This window comes from Pseudorca crassidens, chromosome X (assembly GCF_039906515.1).
Source record: "Pseudorca crassidens isolate mPseCra1 chromosome X, mPseCra1.hap1, whole genome shotgun sequence".
NCBI lineage: Eukaryota > Metazoa > Chordata > Mammalia > Artiodactyla > Delphinidae > Pseudorca > Pseudorca crassidens.
In genome coordinates this window covers 90,550,025-90,571,616 of record NC_090317.1, presented here as the reverse complement: position 1 = coordinate 90,571,616, position 21,592 = coordinate 90,550,025, and the positions used below count along the sequence as shown (strand labels likewise).

At 54.4% G+C, this 21,592-nt stretch overlaps 1 protein-coding gene across 1 annotated transcript; it reads right to left on the bottom strand.

The window, feature by feature from the left end:
- Positions 1-407: 407 nt before the first annotated feature.
- On the bottom strand, positions 408-21,592 carry CACNA1F (calcium voltage-gated channel subunit alpha1 F). The gene is made up of 44 exons (XM_067722299.1): positions 21,324-21,592; positions 20,952-21,094; positions 20,698-20,850; positions 19,863-20,059; positions 19,647-19,750; positions 18,848-19,038; positions 18,326-18,418; positions 18,120-18,213; positions 17,930-17,956; positions 17,611-17,771; positions 16,496-16,721; positions 15,316-15,523; positions 15,099-15,219; positions 14,902-14,983; positions 13,879-13,921; positions 13,634-13,685; positions 13,010-13,163; positions 12,688-12,817; positions 12,158-12,217; positions 11,903-12,009; positions 11,734-11,821; positions 11,226-11,333; positions 11,078-11,130; positions 9,947-10,093; positions 8,970-9,171; positions 8,715-8,873; positions 7,785-7,895; positions 7,473-7,556; positions 6,291-6,419; positions 5,884-5,949; positions 5,536-5,627; positions 4,953-5,112; positions 4,599-4,726; positions 4,204-4,300; positions 3,915-4,017; positions 3,549-3,650; positions 3,239-3,369; positions 2,873-3,007; positions 2,436-2,605; positions 2,027-2,152; positions 1,807-1,934; positions 1,590-1,702; positions 992-1,189; positions 408-720 (listed from the first exon to the last, which is right to left on the bottom strand). The coding sequence occupies exons 1-44, from the start codon at positions 21,590-21,592 to the stop codon at positions 490-492; spliced, it is 5,676 nt and encodes a 1,891-aa protein (XP_067578400.1). The 3' UTR covers positions 408-489.

Sequence of the window (21,592 nt, the reverse complement as noted above, 5' to 3'; positions counted from 1 at the left end):
CTAACCTCCAGGCCTTTCTACTGGCAGGACTCTCCTGGAGGTTTCCTTATCCTTTCCTTTCGATCCATCTGTCCTGCCCCAGTCTGATCTGCCTGACCCCTTGTGGAATCTCTGACTTTCCCCCACCCCTCATCCGAGCCCTCACACATCCTCACTCTCTCCACTTTCCTCCATCTGTCCAGAAACCTCCCTTCCCCCACCACCTCCACTCTGTCTCCAGCTTTTTTTGGCTGCTGCCTCTTCCGCCTCCCCTCCTCCTCCTTCCTTCCCTGACGCTGAATAATCAGGCCCGGCTGTCCTGGTTTCTGGAAATACCCGCGTGTGGGCAGTGGCTCAGGGCTGAAACAGGGGATGGATAGATGAGGACCGCTGGGCAGCCCCAGGCCTCCAGTGCAAAGACACCAAAATCCAGGGGTGTGGTCCATGCCGGTCTCCTTCTGAGGAAGGGAGGGCAGGAGGTTTATTGAGCAGTGGGGGAGGGATGGGAATTCAGAGGGCATGGACGCAGGCCATCTCGTCTCCCAGGTCCTCCTCATCAAAGCGGGAGAGGATGGACTCCTCGTCACTATAAAGTGAGCTGGTCCCCTGTGCCAGCAGGTCACTGGCGGCACTGTCCATCTCGTCCAGTGTCAGGCGACATGCATCTGCAATCTCCCGCTTGGCCAGGGCCACGAAGCGCGGGTCTCGGGCAAACAGGCCCAGGCCCTCGGAGATGAGCACCTGGGGGCACAGATGGGATCAGTGTTGACAGAGGGCACAGCATGGAGTCGGAGCAGTGTGCACAGAGGGGTTGGTGTGGAAGAGTGATGAACCCGTGAGGGCACGCAGGGAAGTCAGTGGGGGACAGTGGGGCACACATCTTGCTGAGCAGAAGTCACAGAGCAAAGGGATAGCTACATACACAACACAGAGACTGGGGACCCTCCTTCCCAAGCTCCCACCTTCTCCCCTTCTCTCCCATCCCTCCGGCCCCCTCCCCTTCTGGACTCACAGCCTCCACCAGGCTGTCAGCACTGCCCCTTTTGCCATAGGTGGGGTCTGAGTGGGTTCCAGGCACGTGCAGACAGGTGAAGGTGCGCAGTGGACTGCTGGATTTGCCGAGGTATCCGTCCCCTGCTGCACCCTCCTCCACCAACAACAGTGGGGCGTATAGGAGCCGGCCCCGCTGAGGAGGGGTTGCCCAGGAACCCTGGACCAGAATAAACATCAGGAGCATAGTGGTTGATGGGTAGGGCATGAGGATCTAGGAATCACTCCTGTGCCTACCTCTTACCCCCCAAACACAACTGGAGTCAAATTGAATGGGTATACATCAGCCTTGGGTTTATTTCAGAGCATAGAAGGCCAGGGTTTAAATCTCAGCTTTGCCACTTACTAACTGTGAGATCTTGAGTAAGCCTCTCTGGGCCTCAGTTTCCTCATCTGTACACTGGGGCTAGTAACAGTACCCACCTCACAGGCACAGTGAGGACTGTGTGAATTCACATGTGCCCCCTTCTTCAGAAGGGCCCGATATGTAGTGTGTTTGACAAATTCAGCTTAGGCTGCCCCCCACCCCTCCGGGCCTCAGCCCCCCTCCCCCACCTCACCTGTGCCCTGCTGGGCCCTGAGTTGCGCCCACGATGATAGGTGCCTGGGATGGGTAAATCTTCACAACTGCCCTGGCGCCGCAGACACTGGATGGTGAAGGAAGGCTTCCGGCCTGGGGGTGTGGGGGGTACCAGGGGCAAAGAGGAATGTCAGTGCCTCCCCAGCCCTCTGCCCTTATGGCCCATGGGGCCCCCCAGGACCCATGTCCACTCTCACCTGCAGGTGTTGGGGGCAGCAGACGGCGGCGTGGTGCTTGGTGGCCATCCACGTATCTCTGGGGTCTGTGAGGTGGCAAAAGGATGGGGCGTGGGGGAGTCCCTGCCTGCTCATCTAGGTAGGAGAGCCTGTTTGGGAGGGAGGGCTGGGGTGAGCTCAAGCCTGGGCATGCGCGATGGGGTGCCGTCCCTCTCGCACGTGGCTCATGGGCTCATCCTACGTGTCGTGGCCAGAGTGCTGGCTGGGGACTTCCTCTTGTTCATCCTGCTTCTCTTGCCCTTTGGTTGCCTTGGACTGAGAACTTCCTTCTTCCGGAATGGTGAAAATGAGAACCCCAGAGCTTCTCCTGGGGAAAGTGAGGCAAGTTAGGCAGACCAGATACCCCCAGTGTGGCCCTGGGCCCGGTCCCTTCTCATTTCATGTCCTACCTTCTACAGAAACACTAGACATTTTTAACTGGGAAAATTCACATAACATAAAATTAACCTGTCATCGCTTTAAAGGAGACATGGGCTTTCTTTTAATAGATGTTTGTCTCACTGGAAAAACCCTCTGCCCCCTGAAGTACCCCCATAAAGTGGCTAGTCCCTGCCTTCCCTCACAATCTTCCTGCAGACCTTTGGCCATACCTGTGGGCGTGGGACCCAGCCTGGGGCACACTGGACTGTCTGGAGTTGGGAGCACCCCCATCGTCGTCACTGGGCCCAAGGGAAAGTGAATCTGGTGGTTTGTCCCAGGCAGGCAGAGACACAGAAATCACAGAGCTCCGGCGAGATGGGGGCTGGGAGCCCACTGGGGCCTGTGGAAATCACAGGATTGAGCATTGCATCCAGGTTATAACTAAGTCACTTGGTCAAATAGTGTGTCTCCAGTGAGCTCCCCAGGGGCCAAATCTGGCTCTTGCCCTCCAACAGTGGGTGGTAGGTACCAAAAAAACATTTGTCTATTGCAGGGGGTCTTCTCTGGGGGGACTTCCTCCCAGACGCAGTATGGAAATCACTCGGGGGGTTGAGGGAGTATTTTACAATCAAGAGTTCCTGGGGGAGTGAAAGCTTATTGTCCTTACTTTGTACGTTTCCGGTTCCTTCTCATCTTCCTCCTCCTCTCCCTCCTGCCCCTCTTCCTCCTCCTCCTCATCTGTGTCACAGGTGAGGGCCTGCCGCATCTCAGGACCCAAGTCTTGCAGGCTCCTCAGACCAGCCTGTGGGGGTGGGAAAACAGGGAAGTGGGTAGCTCAGGGTCTAAACTTCCCTGTCCCTGAGCAGGAGTGTGGGGTGGGGGAAGGAGCCCCACAGTCACCCCTGACCTTCTGTGGGTCCTGGGTCAGTTTCCTCATCTGTGACATGGGTTCCATGAGATCAAGAAGGCAGTCAGCCTCAGCCACAGAGCTCCCACATACCCCCCACCCCAGCTCAGGCCCTGCTCCCAAGACCTGAAGGGCAGAGGAGGTGCTTGGGGGGGCCTCGGCCCCTAGTAGCCCCTTTTCTTTCCTCCGCCGGAATTTGCGGAAATAGTCCTGGATCAGAAATGTGGCGTAGAATTTGCCCACGGTAACTTCTTCCTCTGGAAGCAAGGGAGAGGAGGCAAGGTCACACAGGAGTCCTCTGCTCCCCACACCCCCACATCAAAGCTTGGACTCTCCCCCTGCACCCCTCCCTCTCCAGCCAGTGATGGTTTGGTGGTGGTGAGCAATCGTTGACATTCAGAGGCAGGCTTAAGGAATTGGGGTGGAGCTAGCTCACCGTCAGCTGGGGGGATGACCTCATCTAGCAGCTTCTGCTTCATCCGCTTCCAGATCTTTTTGATGACAATCCGCAGCTCCTGATTGGCTTGCTCCAGGTTCCCTGCATGGGGAGAGGATGTGGGGCATGAGCCAATAGGAAGAGGCTTTCACAGCCACTCCTTCGCTGTTGGAGGGCGCGTCACAAACTTCTACCGCAGCCAAACACCGCCCCCGTTGGACAGGTGGGAAAACAAGCCTGGAGAAGGCAAAGTCACCTATTTTGAGGTTCAGAGCTAAGAGTGGGGCCCATCTCTCAATTAGTTTGCTCCTTGCACCTTCCTCAGGGACCCTCCCATTCCTGCCCCTCCCCCTCCTCCCCACACACCTTCTGTCTTAATCTTCAGGGATGTCCGAACGAGGGCAAAGAGTGTGGCATTGAATGTCACTGTCCCATCTGAGTTGAGAGGCATGTTCATCGCCACAAGTCTCTGTGCACACCAGGGACATGGAACCCATTTTGGGCAAATGCCAGGGATGCAGGCATGTGATGCCCAAGGGCAGAAACCTTTGAGGATGCCACCAAACACCCCCTCCCCACCCAAGGCAGGGTCCCTGCCCACCCCTGCTGTGTGGTGACAGTCCTCTCAGAGGCAGTGGTGGGCAGGTGCACAGACCTTGCAGGCCACTCGGTGTGGGCACAGCTTCCCGAATCCCAGGGGTGGCTGGATGCGTCTCAGCAGGGCAACCACATCCAGGTGCTTGATGCGGCCTCTGGGGAAGGTGGGGGTAGAAGAGAGGCACTACTGGGTTGGAGACACCCCCTCTGGTCCTTACTCAAGGCCCTACCAGCTCATCACTCCCTCGCCCCACCAACACCCCATAGTCTGCCAGGGAAGAACTGGAGGGCAGTCAGTGGGGGAGGGGAAAAGGCAGAGGACAGGGGCAGTGGGAACCTTGGGGCATCTACTGCCTGGGTAATGGGAAGCATAGGTCAGAGGTTCCAGAGTTGGAGGACTGTGAGGCAGTGCACTGTCCTCTGGTATCCCAGGTATGGGGTCAGAGGGCATACTTGGCCCCAGGGTCATATTCAGACCAGATCCTCTTGAATTCATCGAGGTGATGGGGGCCCAGGATGGACCAATCTCTGGTTAGATAATCAAAGTTGTCCATGATCACAGCCACAAAGAGATTTATGATCTGTGGGCCAGTGAGTAGGAGAGGTTAGGTGAAGGGCAGAGAAGAGTATGGGGGGTTTGGTGGGAGGCGGAGGTAAGCTTCTATGGTCACTGGGTCATGAGTCCCCGGGTTAATCTTGTCGTCAGGCCAGCCCTTTCACCCTCTCTGAAGATCTGGGCTCCCCACCTCATCCCCATCAGGACCAGCCCCCGGGGCAGTAGTGGTGGTTGTGGGGATTGGTCCTTACCAGGAATGCACAGAGCATGAAGAAGCTGATAAAATAGGCTATGGCAAAATTGCTACCACAGCTAAACTCCTCACCAGGGCCGAAGTCAGACTCAGGGTCACACCGGCTCCCAGGAAGGCTGGCAAGCATTATCTCCTGCCATGCCTCACCAGTAGCACACCTGCGGGTCACACAGTGGTGCCATCTTGGGGGGAGGCTATGAAGTCATGACAAGGGCCGCTGTGGGGGCCAGAGGGGTGAGGATATGACCTATTTCTTACCAGGGGCTACATCTGGTAAAAACAGCGTTTCAATATTTTAAAAGCTGGTGTGGCCATGTTGATGACGATCATGTTTGCATTTTACAGAGGGGGTGCTGAGGCCTATGAAAGGTACACGTCTTGCAGCCAGAAAAAGGATGGCTGAGGCTAGAATATTCTAAAAGATTCTTTAGAACACAGCCAGGAAAGGTCTCAGGCAATATGGAGCCCCATGCTGCCCTGTTACTTCCATAGCTCAGGCAGTCTGGGGCCCAGAGAGGATGTGTGGGTACCCAAAAGCATGCTGGAGATCAAAGCAGCAGGGGAGAGGGTGTGTGTGTCACCTGAACAAAAGCAGCACAGCCTGTGGAAAGGTCTGGAAGTTGTTGTTTCGGTTGATCTGTGTGCCATCCTGAAGAGCCACCTTGCCGAAAATCTGTGGGCATACAGGGGCTGTGTCAGAGGGGTGACTCCGTGCCCCTACAGGTTCCCATCCATTTCACAACACCTAATACCCAAAGGATCCTTATAACCCTGACAAGCAGGCACTGCTGATCCCATTTCACAGGTGTATGGACTGACTCAGGGTGGTGCAGCTTGTCTGTCTTTCTACCCCCACTTTGGGCTCATTCCTATCTAACCCCCCTCAACAGAGGAGTGCCTGAGGGATGCTCCCCAGGGTTCTCACTTGCCTGCATCCCAATGACTGCGTAAATGAAGAATATCATTGCGATGAGAAGAGCCACATAGGGCAAGGCCTATGGGGGTGGAGAGGAGGATAGATACTCAGGTCCAGGCAGAGAACTGTTAAGCCCCAGAACGCACTCAAGCCGGGGCCTGCTGAGAGATGTGGTCCATCCCCAAAGTGCCCATGACTGCCAGGGTCTCCCAAATACGGACACAGTATTAAATACAATAGAGTAAGGTCAGTGAGGCCAAGACGTGTTGGGAATTGAGAGCCCACAAAAGAGAGAAAACTGGAAATGGTAAGCTGCACATGGGTATGGCATGCTGGAAGGTGTAGTTCTGGGGGCAGTAAAAGGACAAGCTGAGGGTGTGAAGTGGGGATGAGGGGTGAACAAAGGAGTGGGGGAGTTACCTGGAAGGACTTGATGAATGTCCAGAGTAATGTGCGAATCCCTTCACCCTTACTGAGAAGCTTGACCAGCCGCATGACTCGGAAGAGGCGAAAGAAAGTGATCGAAATGCGGGAACTGTCTTCAGAGCTCTGGGGTTGGGCGTGTGGTGGGTATGCTCAGTCCACATTTGCCCCAGCCACCTCCCTGTCTCATGCTTTGGCCCTCCCAGCCTCCAAATCCCTCAGAACCCAGGCCCCAGGGTGGTCAGGGAGCATTTCTAAGGACTTTTGGGAAGAAAGGAAAGGAGGGTTGGTGAAGAGAGAGGCAGAGAGTCCCTGTTGTGAGGTGGGGTGGGGGGCTACCTCGCCAAGATGGCCACCATTCTGCGCAGAGATATTGCCAAAACAGAGGTGATGGAGGAGATGATGAGATCACAGGGCCAATGAACAGGAGAGAAATGATGGAGGAGATACGGGGGATAATGGATGGTAGAGTTATTATCCAAGGGATGATAAGGAAGGTTACGTGGTAATGGATCAGGATGGTTGAAGGAAAAGTTGGTAATGAGGGTGAAAGGTAGAGGAGAGGGCACAGGAGATGGTGGAGGAGAGATATTGGAGCCAATGGAGGAAATGATGAAGCCGGTGGTTTCATGGAGATGAGAGAACCGATGGAGGATCCAATGGAGAAGCCAGTGATGGAGATATGGACCCAGCAGCATTGTCAATGGAGGACCATGTAGTACCCAGTGAAAGAGATGATGGAGCCAACCGTGCAGTCAGTGGTGATGACAGAACCGTGAAAGACCCAGTGTCAGAGACGATGGTATCGGTGGAGGAAATGGAGCCAATGAAGGAATCAGAGGAGATGATGGAGTCAAAGCAGGAGTTGGTGGAGATGATGGGACCAATGGAGGGGGCAATGAGGCAATGAAGAAAATAATAGAAATAACAGGAGAGTCATTTTAGGAGATGCTGGAGCCAGAGGATAGCTTGCAAATGAATGAGCGGGAGCTGGTAGAAGGGGGCTTTGGCTGAACCCAATAGGGACTCAAGAGATAGAGCTAGAGGGAGGAGCTCTGAGTCTCCAGGAGTGGGGTGGATGTGAGTGGGAACCACCTCCCCATGTGAAAGAAAGCCCTGGGGTTGAGGTGAGGGAAGGTTGGCAGGGGGTGAGTGGGTTAGTGGAGAGCCAGTCCTCACGTTGACTTCAGTGACGGCAATGTCCACTACGCTGCCCACCACAATAAGAGCATCAAACGTGTTCCAGGCATCGGTAAAGTAATGCTGTAGACAGGAGGAAAGCAGTGCCCTGTCTTCTCAGAGCTAGCAAGCTAGGGTATGGGGCTAGTAGTGGTTGGGGGCATTGGGGAGGCAGGGTGTAGGCTGGATCACATGATAAGGCTGCATCTAGATCCCTCTTCCTCCCTAGTCTCATGACTCCCTGGTTGCTGCCCCCCTGAGAGCTATGCAGTGAGTTCCACCCTAAGGAATGGGTCTAGGCCTTGGGGGTACCTTGGGTTTGAAGGCGATGATTTTGAGCACCATCTCAACAGTGAAGAGGCCAGTGAAAACCATGTTGAGGATGTCCATAACATAGTTGAAGGGAGCAGTCTGCTCATAGTGCTGGGGGAGAAAATCAGATGTGGGGACATAGCCTGAGGCAGAGATTCCCCCCCACACCCCAACCAAATATTCTCTGTCTTGGACTGAGGTAAGTCTGGGGATGTGGTAGCACTATGGGTTGGCCAAACCTCTCACACTGTCCGCCTCCCATTATGGATATTGGAAAGCCCAGCCCTTGATTTCCTAGCTTTCCTTGCAGCTAGTTCTGACAGAAACATAAGCTTGCTGCTGCTTGGGTAGCTTCTGTGAAAAATATTTTTGATTTCCAATAAAAGGGTCGAGTGAGGAGAGTCCCTTGGTGCAAGCTTCCTTCCTTTTTCCTTCTCTGAGTGTGGTTTTGATATCTGGAACTGTGGCAGCCAACTTGTGACCATGAAGCAACAATCATGAGAATGAACGCCAACTTACTAAGAATAGTGGAGCAGAAAGACAGAGCCTGGGTCCCTGATGAGCAATGAGCAAACAGCCTACCTCTGCACTGCTTGCTATGTGAGGTAACTATCATAATTCATTGACTCCAAGGATACACATCTTTTCACAGTTTAGAATCTCTGAAATTGGGGTGCATTTCACAGTCAATGACAACTTACATTTGCCATTTGCCATTTTTCCCACATTCTCACATCTCTGAAATCAGGATACAACTTATGATTATCGGCCTTTGATTTGAATATATGTGGCACATATCTTTAAAGCTTAAGTCTCTGTCAGTTGGGGATTTTGTTACTTGCAGCCTAAAGCATTCCTGACAGTTCTCAAGGATTTGTGCAGACAGAATAGGGTCAGGTGTCTGGCGGGATCAGGGTGGGGAGCTCAGACCTGCATGGCTAGAGCAACCGTGTTGAGCAGGATGAGCAGGAACATGAGATACTCGAAGGCAGCAGAGTTCACAGTGGCCCACACCCGATACTGATTCGGGTTCTTGGGGATATAGCGGCGGAGTGGCTGGGCCTTGAGGGCATACTCCACACACTGGCGCTGCATATAGGTGCAAGGCATGAGTGAGCAGTGGGGTCCCGAGGCAAGGAACTGGGGTGGGGGTGGGGGGTTGGTGGATCAGGGGTCGGAGGTCACCTGGTTCTTGTCCAGCTCACAGTCTTGGTACTCCTGCTCGCCCTGGGCACGGAAGGTGATGATGACGAAGCCCACAAAGATGTTCATCATGAAGAATGCAATGATGATGATGTAGACAATGAAGAACACTGAGATCTCCACGTGGTAATTATAGATGGGGCCCTTGTTCTCTGCGTTTGCATCGATGGCCTTATATAGCAGCCTGGGGAGCCAGTGGAGGCAAGTAAAGGGATATCCCAGACACCTCAGACCTGTCCCCAGACACCTTAGGCACCCCAGAATATCCCCAAAGATCCCCAAATCCCCTGACCTAAATATCTGAGACCTACACACCCGGCCCTCAAAGACTCCCAAAGCCCAGCCCTCCAGAGATCTAGAGATCCCCATCCAACCTTCCTGAGAATCCCCATGCAGGCCCTCCAAGACCCCCAAATCCCTTAAGTTCCCACAGACTCCCAGTTCTCCTCCAGCCATCTGAGGATCCCCATGCAGATCCCCAGAACTCCCCAACAAGCCCCCAAAGATCTCTAAGTCCCCTGTCCTATCAACTTGAATTCCTTGCTCCCTCGCCCCCCCACCTAGTACTCCCAAAGACTTGTGCAGCTATCTGGAAACCCCTGAATCTCCAGCTCCATCTCCTCCAAGACCTCCACCCAGTCCCCCCAGACCTATACCTGGTACCCCCACTAAATCCCACGCAGTCCTCTCTAGACTTCCACCTAGTGCCTCAGAGACCTCTCTAACCCAATTCTTGGAGGTCCCCTCACCCAGGTCCCCTAAGCACCCCCGGCCAACTTCTGGGAGATCCCCACCTAGTCATCTGATACACCCACCAGTCCCCAGAAAACCCTATCCACTCTCCAGAGACCTTCTTCACATCCCAAGTTACCCTTCCACCCATCCCCAGGATATCCAAAGCCAATCCCCTAAAGACTCTTGCCCAGTCCCCTGCCCATCCCTGGGGCCCTGCCCCTCACGCAGGCCAGCCTTCGAAGGTGGAGACAGTGAACAGGGCCATCATGGCTGAAAGGACATTGTCAAAGTTGAAATCACTGTTGACCCAGAGCCGCTCCCGGACCAGGGGCCTTGACACATCTCCATCGGGGTAGACCAGGAAGGAGCCCCTGTGGATGTTGCAGACATGCTGGGTGGGTGAGGAGGGGTAGGGAGCTGTGGAATGGGGACTGGTGTCTCCAGTACGGAGGCAGCAGGGCATAGTGGTGGAGCTGGATAGCCTGGGTTCCAATCCTGCCCTTCCATTTACTGGCTGGGTGACCTTGGGCATTTAACCTCTGTGCTTCAGTTTTCCCCATTTATGACATAAGGATAATGACAGAACGTATTTCCTGGCTTGTTACAAGGATTAATTTTGTTAATCAATGAGAACAGTGTCTGGCATATTGTTGGGGCCGTATACGTTAGCTGTCAGCAACATTATTATCACCATCATTGCCATCCAGGAAAAAGCAATACAAATAACAGCCAACATTTATCAGCACTAAGTATATGCCAGGCACTGTGCTAGGCTTTACATGTACTAACTTTACATTGTAGTACACTCTCTTTGTAGTAACTCATTTGCTCCTCACAACAACCTTGTGAAATCCACACTCTTTTTATCCCCATTTTTCAGTTGAGGAAAATGGGACTCATCAAGGTTAAGGAATGTAACCAAGTCTCATGAGACGAATTTGAACCAAGAATGGTTCAGCGAACCATTTCAGCGAACTATTACCCTCTGTAGGAGTCTCAAGACGGAAGCTGGGGACTTGGTGGTGGGGGCCGGGTGTTTGGGGATGGTTGGGATTCTGGAGTGGAATGTAGGTAATTCTGGGGAATGTGGAGAGGGGTTTTGGGCGGTTATTGGGGGGGCCTCTTAAGGACTGGTGATGTCTGAGGGCTTTTGCCGTTCTTGGGAGAATTCTCGGGATGTATCTTTGGGTCTTGAGGAATTCTGGGGTCTTGGGGGCCTTGATAAAATCTGGGGGGTCTCTGCAGTTCTTTGGAGGAAGATCTAGGGGTTTTAGAGGCCTGAGTGAGATCTAGGGGCCTCTTTGGACTTTAGGAGGGTCCTGGGCTCCATGGAGGGCAGGGTTTCAGGCACTCACTTGCATTCTTGGGGTGTGTGTTTGGCCTCATCAGTGCAACTGTAGAATTTCCCCTGCAGAGAGGATATTTGTCAAGCAGATTCACCCTTCATCCCCCGGCCCCGTGCCTTGATTCATGCCTGGGCCTCCCTCCAGTGTTTCCTCCCACCTTGAAGAGCTGCACGCCAATGCAGGCGAACATGAATTGCAGGAGCGTGGTCACAATCATGATATTCCCGATGGTCCGGATGGCCACGAACACACACTGCACCACGTGCTGCAGACACCCACAGATATGGCTCATGGACACCGCAGGCCACGGTGGCCACAGGGCAAGGACTCTGGGCATGGATGGAGCTCAGGGACTTGGGTCAGGAACATGTGGTCTTGGGTGAAGGATGTGTGGGTACCAACGGAAAATGTGTTTGCCAGACAGGGGTATGTGGCCACATGTCAGGAACTTGGATCACAGAAACGTGGCCTTTGGTAAGGAATGGATGGTCATTTGTAAGGAACATGGATGAGACCACATGGCCAGTGGTCAGGGCCGTGTGGTTACACATTGTGGCCAGGCTATGTGGTCATGCATCACTGCAAATGGTCAGTCGGATCAGTGATCCTGGCCCCAGGGGCGGGGCAGGGTCTGGGTCCCATGGATTTGGGTGGGATGGGATTACCTTGAGTCCTTTGGCCCTGTTGATGGCTCGGAGGGGCCGTAGTACTCGGAGTACTCGAAGAATCTTCACCACCGAGATGGCACTGGAGCTGAGGAGGGGGCAGTCCTCAGGCCATGGCCCAGGCCTGGCCTTGGCTCTTGGAGGAATGGGGTAGGCAGGTGTCACTCACTGGATGCCAAAGGAGATGAGGGACACGCTGACCACCAGCAGATCCAACAGATTGAACCAGCTACGGCAGAAGGAGCCACGGTGCAGGAAAGCCCCAAACACTGTCATCTGGGGAGTAGGGGGCCATCAGGATAGTTAGACCCCAGATCCGGGGAAGAGAGGGGAGTTGGGGATGGAAGCAGGAGAGATGGGCTGCAGAGATGGATGGGGAGTAGGTTGGGGTAACTGGGGGTATGATGGGGGGTCCATTAGTCACCTTTAGTAGAATCTCCACAGTGAAAATGGAGGTGAAGGCATAATCGAAGTACCCCAGAATCTGCGGGGCAAGAAAGAGGGGGAGCCACCGAGTCATGGCTGAGGGGGATCCTAGCTGTGTGTATCTCTCAGTAAGTTTTGCTGTCCCTCCCTCCCTCTCTCCTCCCCTCCCTCTCTCTCTCTCTCCCATCATCATCATCATCAAGGACTTTTCTACAAGGCAAAAGCCTTGGCCACCAGAAAGACAAGGGTTCAGATTTGGGTTCCTCTGCCTCTACTCAGCTACATGGGCGCCCTTGGTCTGCTCAACCTCTGAGCACAGCTCCCTCCTCTGCCAAACACTGATCACCTCCCTGGTGCTTCCCCAAGTGTGTTGCACTCATAATAAAGGCTGGCACTGCTGCAGCTGCCATTATTGCTCCTCTCTCTCTGCCCAGCTAGGGGTCTTCTCCTTGCCTCCACCCTGGTCCCAGCTTGTGCCCAGTAGGACACCCTTGGGAGTGTCCCCTGAGTCCCCAGCCCAAGGCTCACGTGGTTGCGGAAGGAGTGGGCTCGGATGGGGTCCTCAGCTGCCAGGGACACACTGCTGAGGATGATGAACACCAGGATAAGATTGGTGAAGACGTGATGGTGGATGAGGGTGTGGCAGGCCTTCCTCAGCCTGGGGAGTGGGGAATGGTCCATGGTCAGAACACAGGACCGCAGAGTTGATTGGGGGAGCCCGAGAGACACAGCATGGGCCCTGTTGCATAAGGCCGTGCACGCCCCCCCCCCCCGAGTCTTGGCTGCTCTCTGGTCCTCCCTCTGCCCCAGCCCCTCCTGCCCCAACTCCCTGTACACTCGCAGCACTCACGGGTTGGTTTGGCTGAGGCAGAAGAAGGCGCTGCCCTCAGGGATGGGTACCACCTTCTCCTTGGGTACAACTTCCTGTAGGAGTTCCACATGCCCTGCACCCCCTTCCTCCTCCTCCTCTTCCTCCTCCTCCTCCTCCTCCTCTTCCTCCATGCCTGGCAGCAGAAGAAGATCAAAGGAGAGAGAATTAGTTGAGAAAATGTATGTAAAGCACCTAGAACAGTGCTTGTCATGTGGTCAATTCTCATCTCCCTGCTAGAGTGTCAGCTCCTCAGAGAAGGGATTTCAGACTGTTTTGTTCACTGTTGTGTCCTCAGCACTTAGAACAGTGCATGGGACACAGGAGGGGCTCAGTAAATGTGTGTTGAACGCACATTACCATCTTCAGTCATATACATACTATTTATAATAAAGGCTCTGAGAAGTTCTGCAGTAAAACAAAACGTCTGTTTCTCTTCTCTAATCTCAGCGTCTCAAATGTTCCTGGCCACACACCAAGCCCATTATTTTTAAGATGATGTTGGAGAAGGCTGCTCTCCAGAGAGGAGGGTCTCAGGGGTCACGAGCTCCACCTGGGTGCTGCCCCAAGGTCCCATACCTCTTCCACCTGGTCTTTCCCACTTGCCTGCTCCTTCATTTTTTGCACCTTCCTCTTCCTCATTCTCCCCACCAGGCACCTGGGGACAGGAAGATGGGGGTCATTGATGATGGGGTAGGCATCGATGATGGGGGGATGGACACAGGGGAGGCATGGGAGGGACACAATAAAGAAGGAATGAATAGGCAGAGGATGCAGGATAAAGACACACACGCATAGACAGATATTGGTGGTAGTGGGAGGTGTAGACAGTGCCCAGGCCTCTAACTCACCAGTGCTCCATTCTCCTGTGGAGTTTCCTCAGTGTTCTTCTCCCTGTGCGAGGAAATTGGGGAGGAGGTGACTGTTAAGGATCGAAGCAGATAGGCAAGGCCAAGGGAGGGGGTCATTGCAATCAGAACAGACCTTTCTCAGGTCCCATACAACCTCCCTGCTTCCTCCCTCATCCCCTTAGTCTATTCTCACAGCAGCAGGAGGGATGCTGTTAAATTCTACATCTGATACATTCCTCCTCCTCTGCTCACACCCCTCCCATGGCTTCCCACCACTCAGAGCAAAACCCAAAGTTCTCACCATGGCCCAGAATGCCCTTCATCTGGCTTTTCTATTCTCCCCATTTGAGCTCACCTCCTACCACTCTCCTTGTTCCCAGACCAGGTATCGAACCCGGGGCCCCGGGTGAAAGCAGTGAAATAGCCGAGTCCTAACCACTAGACTGCCAGGGAATTCCCTCCATGGTGTTTTTTGAATGTGCTAAGAATATTATCATCTCAAGACCTTTGCACTTGCTGTCCCCTTGCCTTGAACGCTCTTTCCCCAGATATTTGCATGGCTCTCACTCCCCCACTTCATTCAGGCCTCTCTTTAGCTGTCACCTTCTCATAGAGGCCTTCCTTGATTACCCTAACCAAAATAGCAATCTTCATTTCTCTCTATTCTCTTACTCTGCTTTCTTTTTCTACATTACATATTATTAACATATATTTAAGTAAATTATATTATTATATATTAATTTGTTTGTTTTGCTTGCCTTCCCCAACTAGAATGTCAGCTCCATGAAAGCAAGGACTCTGTCTTCTTTGACCCCTGCTGTCTCTTTAGCATCTAGAACAGGGCCTGGCAAAAAGTAGGTGCTCAATAAATGCATGTTCAGTGAATGAGGACTGGAAGGTTGGATCTGCAGATGGGGATTGCCAGAGTGACCAAGGCATCTCTGGTGGTGTGGGATGTGTGTGGGAGGGTCCCAGTCAGGGATCCTAGGGAGAGACTGTCTTGGAGGCAGAGCCAGACCTCACCTGCCCTTGTCCTTGTCAGTGCCTGCATCTCCACTGGCCAGGTTGTCCACAGCAATGGCAAGAAACACGTTCAACAGGATGTCTGGGGTGAGCTCAGGCTACAAGGATGGAGAAGCAGCCTGCCTATGGAGTGCCCATGTCCCCATTATCCTTCCCCAGCCCTGCCACGATCCAGCCTCCCAAGACTCTGAGGATACAGTTGCCGCAGATGAAGAGGATGATGAAGTACACGCATACCAGCATCCCTGGGAAGAAGGGGCCGCCATAGGCCATGATACCATCATACATGACCACATTCCAGTCCTCACCTGTCAGGATCTGGGGGTGGGAGGTCACCGTGAAACTCTTGGGACCCTTTCCCCAACCTTGGGTCCCCCCGCCTTGCCCACCCATCCCATAATCTCCAGGTCTCACCTGAAAAACAGTGAGGAGGGCCTGGGGGAAGGTGTCAAAGGTGCTTCGCTTGGTGTGTGTCTGGTCAAAGTTGAACTTGCCCCCAAACAGCTGCATGCCAAGCAGGGAGAAGATGATGATAAAGAGGAAGAGGAGAAGCAGCAAGGATGCAATGGATTTCATTGAATTGAGCAGGGACGCCACTAAATTGCTCAGAGATGCCCAGTGCCTGCAGCAGAGATGGAGGGGGAAGGGTTGACATGTCCAGTGGTGAGTCAGGAGCCGGGGCAGGGCTCCAGCTTGGGATGCACTGGAGCGGACTGGGTTAAGATGAGCTTTTGTGTCATTGTTGGAAGTGATTTTGGAGTTGGGGTGAGGTGAGAATAAGAAGTAAGGGGAGGGTTGTATTCGGGGTTGGTGTTGGCATTAGGGGAGATGAGGTTAGTATGGAGGGTATATGGAAGTTGGTGAAGCTAAAACTGGGTTTCAGGTTGGGCCTGGGGTTAGGGATTGTAGCTGGGGATGGGGTTGGGGAATATTTGGAGCTGTAGATGACTGAGTCGGGGATAAGTCTGTGGCTGAGGGTTGGGATAGAGGAGAGGATGGATGGGGATGAGATTGGGGCTGGGACTGGGGATGGGTTTGCGTTTGGAGATAGGCTGATGGTTATGAGTTTGGGATGTGGGGGTTGTGGCTAGTGATGGGAATGAGGCTGGGAGCTAGGAATGAGGCTGGAGGTGGGCTTGGGCTTGGGCTTGGGCTTGGGTTATGGGGCTGTAAATGAGCTTGTGGATGATGAGTGGTTGGTGGTTGGGGTTAGAGATGGTGTTATGGTTGGGGGTGGGGGATGGGGTTTGGGTCGGGGATGAGTATGGAGTTGAGTTTGGAGATGGGGTTGGGAATAATGTTCTAGCTGAAGTTGAGGCTGAGGAAGGGGATGGAAATGGAGTAGACACCCTCCCCAGCGGACTTTAATCTCCAGGAAGGCAGGGACTTGTGTCTGCTTTGATTCCTGGTGTTTCCCTAGGGCCTGGAAGGGCACCTTGTATGCAGTAGGCACTCAATGGATATTTGATAAATGAATGGTGATGAGGATAGAGTCATCATTGGAGCTGGGGTGGTGGCTGTTGGGGCTGTGTTTGGGGCCCCCGTCCTCTCCCCCGACACACACACACACACACACACACACACACACACACACCTGGTGACCTTAAATATCCTGAGGAGACGCACACAGCGGAGCACCGAGATGCCCAGGGGCTGCATGGCGCCCACCTCCACCAGGGTGGTCTCCAGGATGCCCCCACAGACCACGAAGCAGTCAAAGCGGTTGAAGAAGGAGGAGACGTAGACAGAGGGCCCCAGACCATACAACTTGAGAAGCATCTCCACCGTGAACAGACAGAGCAACACTTTGTTGGCATACTCTGTGGGGAGAGGGGCAGGGGTGACTGGGTTAGTCAGTTTTTTGTGGTGAAATGTGGGGAGGTAGGGGCCATGGGGCGATCTGGGGTAGTTGGTATCCGTCCAGGCACAGGCCGGTGGTGTGGTTAGGACTAGGGATCAGGTGAGTTTGTAGGTCACAGTGGGCAAGGTTTTGAGGGGCTTGGAGCTGGGGCGAGGGGCAGAGCTGGGGTGTGGGCTTCGGTCAGTCTCTATGAATACAGAAAAACTCCAATTCAACGGTAGAGTTAGAATCTGGTGTTTAGTTGGGACTGGGGCTGGTTTGAGGGTTGGGATTAGAAGTGTACTCAGTATTCAGGTTGGGGGCTGAGATTAAGGTGAATAATAGTAAGAGCTAACACTTGTAAAGTGTTAGCTTTATGTGGGCCAGGCAATGTTCTAAGCATTTTTCACTTTAACTCATTTAATCCTCCCTGCCACCCCCTGAAGTGGATACTAATACTATTCCCATTTTGTAGATGGGGAAATTGAGGCACAGAGGGCTTAACTTGTCCAGACAGTGTGGTGTTAAGAGCCTGGACTTTGGAGCCAGGCTGCCTGGGTTTGTCACTCACTAGCTGAGTCCTGGGATTAGTCACTTACTGCACCTTAGTACTTAATTCACCTAAAGTTGCAGTGAAGAGAAATTGAGTGAGTACAGGTAAAGTGCTGAGAACAGAGCTTGACACACACAGCAAGTGCTATACAAGTGTAAGCTACAAGGTAGGATGGAACAGGCTAAAGTTTCTGCATTTACTTGGGTAGGAGGGCAGTATCTGGGGGTGTGGGGCACCCGAGAGATCCTGGATTGGAGCTTCTGGGGTGGAAGGAATTGGGGGCTGGGGGAGAGGGCTGGCAGGCTGGGGGGTGCACCCTGGATCTGGGTGAGCCAGATGGGTTGCCCGTGGTGCTCCGAGGCGATGGTCAGCGTGTTGAGGAAGACGAGCAGCAGCACGGCCCAGTAGCAGGCATTGGACTTCACAGCCCGCCGGCAGCGCGCCCGAAGGCCCCGGTTGGCTCGGCGGAGGCAGCGGCTGTGGGGATGGGGAACCCACCGGCTGAGATCACCTACCTAAGCCTGTTCTGGGGGGCTCAGGTGGGGGAGCCCGGCGGTCATGAGGGGCTTGGAGGGCTTGGAGGTGGGGCTCACAAAGTCATGGGGTCCAGCAGTCACACAACTTTTCCAACTCACCAGACACTGGTTCTCATTATCTTGTTTCTGGAAAAGAGGGGGATGGGAGGCAGGCATCGTCAGGGGCTGAGCGGCAGTCAGCAGCGAGGGTCAGGGGCTGAGGTCAAGGTTGGAGGCTAAAGTAAGGATTGGGGTCAGGGTCTGTTCTGGGTTCTGGCTGGGTCAGGGGTCAAGGGCTGGGGGCCCTCACAGGCAGCGTGTACAGCTGGCCAGAGCCCCCTCTTCCTCTTCCTCATCGCCTGGGGTCTCTGCCATCGAACCGGTGTCACTGGCTGGGAGGCTGGCTGTGCGCAGGGTGGAAGAAGAGGTCGGCACATGAAGATCCCAGGGTTCTGCCTTTGGCTTTCTCCTCTGCCTACCCATTCCTCCCCCTTGTCAACCTTGCTGGACCCCCACCGTGGCTGCTGGTGGAGTGTGTGGAGTGGGTGGAGTGACTGAACCAGTGCAGACGTCCTCGTCTCCTATTGGTCAGCTCTGCCAGTTGCGGCCCTGTGGGGACATGGAGGACAGTGATGGAGCACGGCCTGGGGTGGGGTTAGGGCCGCGTGTGCGTGTGTGTGTGTGTGTGTGTGTGTGTGTGTGTGTGTGTGTGTGTGTGTTATTTGGAGTCTTTGTTCTGGGTGCAGTCTGGGAAGGGTATCTGAGTCTGGCTTCTGTGTCCTAACCGGAGGCTGGGCCTAGAGTTTTTTTTTGTTTTTGTTTTTGTTTTGGCCGCGCAGCATGGCATGTGGGATCTTAGTTCCCCGACCAGGGATCGAACCCGTGCTCCCTGCAGTGGAAGCACGGAGTCTTAACCACTGGACCTCCAGGGAAGACCCAGGGGCCTAGAGTTGCTGCGGGCTGGGGCTGGATCTCAGGAGGGCAGCCTACATCTGAGGATGCGTGGAGCAGGGAATGGGCCAGGTTGGGATTGCCTACGGTGGCTGGCCTGGCCCTCTTGAGCCACAGAACCAAAGTTGCCATCAGCTGAGGGGTCCTCCATGTCCAGCTCCTCCGCCTGTGTGATCCAGTCCAGGTAGCCCCGCAGGTCCTCCTCCAGCTGCTGCTTCTCTCGAAGCTTCTGAAAGTCCCCTCGCGCTTTTGCCTTCTCCCTCTCCTTGGAGAACTCTCTGAGGGAGGAGAATAGAGGGTTAGGTGGGGGAACAACCCTGGCCCCCTTGCCGTCACCTCCCAGTCACGCTGACCCCCTTGCTGTTCTTTGAATATGCTGAGCACATTTTAGCTTTGGAGCCTTTGCACTGGCTGTTCCCTTTGCTTGGAACACTCTTTCCTCAGATACCCACATGGCTCAATCTCTTTCACACTTTTACTCAGATAACACCATCTCAAGGAGGCCTGTCCTGATTGTCCTTATTTGTAATTACAAGATCTCGGCATTCCTATCTTAACTCTTCCTTTCTTTCCATAGCACATATTCCATATAAGACACTACACATATGTGTGTGTATGTATGTACACACACACATTTATTGTGTATGTTGCTATTGTCTGTCTCTCCCCACCAGAATGTAATATCCAGGAAGGCAGAGATTTTTGTCTCGTGTTCCATTCCTGAAACAGTGCCTCACACACAGTAGATGCTCAATGTTGATTGAATGAATGAAGGGGTATTTTAAATGGGTTTTGAAGGATGCCTAGCAGTTTGCCAGGAACAAAGTAAAGGGACAGGGGCTGAGGGGCAGGAAGGAAGGCCCGGGTAGGTGTCTAGGTTCCTCACCCACTCAGGACACCAAGTACAAGGTTGAGGACGAAGAAGGATCCAAAGATGACAAGACTCACGAAATACACCCAGGGCAGCTCATACCCCATGGCATCCTGCATCTAGGGAGAGAGAAGGGGCATGCATCCCTCAGGGTAGGCGGACACTCCCGCCCGAGCTCGGTGAGGAAAGGCAGGTGCAGCTTCTGCACTGTGTGCCCGCCGTCCACCTCACCCAGTAGAGCACGTCAGTCCAGCCTTCCATGGTGATGCACTGGAAGACTGTCAGCATGGCGAAGAAGAAATTGTCGAAGTTGGTGATGCCTCCGTTGGGACCTGCCCAGCGTCCACGGCACTCGGTCTGGTTCAGCGTACAAGCACGACCCGATCCCGATGACGCACAGGGCGATGGGTCCTCCTCCGCCTCTACGTCTGTGGGAAGACTGGAGCTCTGGAACCCGAAGCACGCCCACCCACAGTCGTTGCCACCTTGGACGCCCGCCTACCTGGGAAGCTCGCCTCAGGGTTCTAGATTTTTCTAAATCAAAGACAACCCTTAGCCTCTGACTGTGTTGGGTCAGAATTCTGAACCCCTGGGAAGCTGTGAAGCCCAACCACAGGGATCTGAGGAGTGGGACTGTAAACCTTGGGGCAGAATCTTGTGAGTAACAGTGAGGCGTGAGCCTAGGAGCAGTCTTGTGAATATGGGAGGCTCTCTTGAAAGAAGGGTGGGGCCAAGAGGGGTTTGGGTGTGGATGAAAAAGGCCTGACTATTTGGGACCAGTTCTGGAGAATGGAGTCTTCAGTGTGGGATAGGGCCTTAACCTGTGAGTGGAAACTTGTGATAGGGCGGAGCAATTAGCTAGGGGGGCGGTTGTAGTCTGGAATTGAGGGCGGAGTCTTGAATATGGGAGGGGCGGGGTAAGACTTGTTTATCTGGGGGCGGAGCCTGAACTTGGGGGCGAAGTGTTGTGAGTTTGCGTGTGTCCCCTTGAGAACAGGGTGGGGCTTAGGAGCCAATGGAGGGGGCGTATCCTGTCCCGGGGGTGGGGTGGGGTGGGCTTGCTGACCAGATCCCAGGAAGTAGCAGGTTTTGTGCATGCGTCCGAGGAACAGCTCGAGTCCGATGATGGCGTAAATGATGATGACAAAGAGCACAAGAAGTGCGATATGCAGCAGCGGCACCAGCGCCTTCATGATGGAATTGAGCACTATGTGCAGGCCTGTGGGGAGCGAGGGGTGGGCAACGTAGGGGCGGGGTCAGCTCAGCTCCCCTCCCGCTCTCCCCTCCGCTACCTCCAAGCCCGGGGGACGAGCCACTCACTCGGGACCCCGGACACCAGCCTCAGTGGCCTCAGCACCCGAAACGCCCGCAACGCCTTCACATCGAAGCCCCCCGGCTTCCCTCCGGTATGCGGGGCGTCCCCCGGGCGTCCGGGCCCCTGCTCGAGCAGCACGCTGAACAGCCTGATGGGGGAGCACAGGACAAGGAGGCGGGGGTCAGGCGTTCGGACCCCCCCTTCCCCCCTCCCTTCTCCTCGGAAAAGTACAAGTCCCTGTAAGTGGAAATGCATATTCCTGATTCTGGCTGCCGAATGGAGGCAGTCTGAAGCAGTCGCTTCCCCGAGCCCCGAATTTAGCGGGCCTGCGGTGGGAAGTTGAGCTAGGGTTGGGGGTATCCCTTGCAGAGGCGCACCCGACCACGACGATGATGAAGTCGAGCAGGTTCCAGCCATTGCGGATGTAGGCGCTGGGGTGGAGCACCAGCCCGTAGGCCACGATCTTGAGCACGGTCTCCACAGTGAAAATCACCAAGAATACATACTCCACCTGCTCCTGGGGGCGGAGCCGGGGGTAGGGGGCGGGAGATCGGGAAGTTATTTGGGAGTGGGGTTTGTTTGACAGGGGGTAGGGGAAGAGGAGCGTAGCGGGGACCGAGAGTGGGGCTGGGCAGGAGAGGGTCAT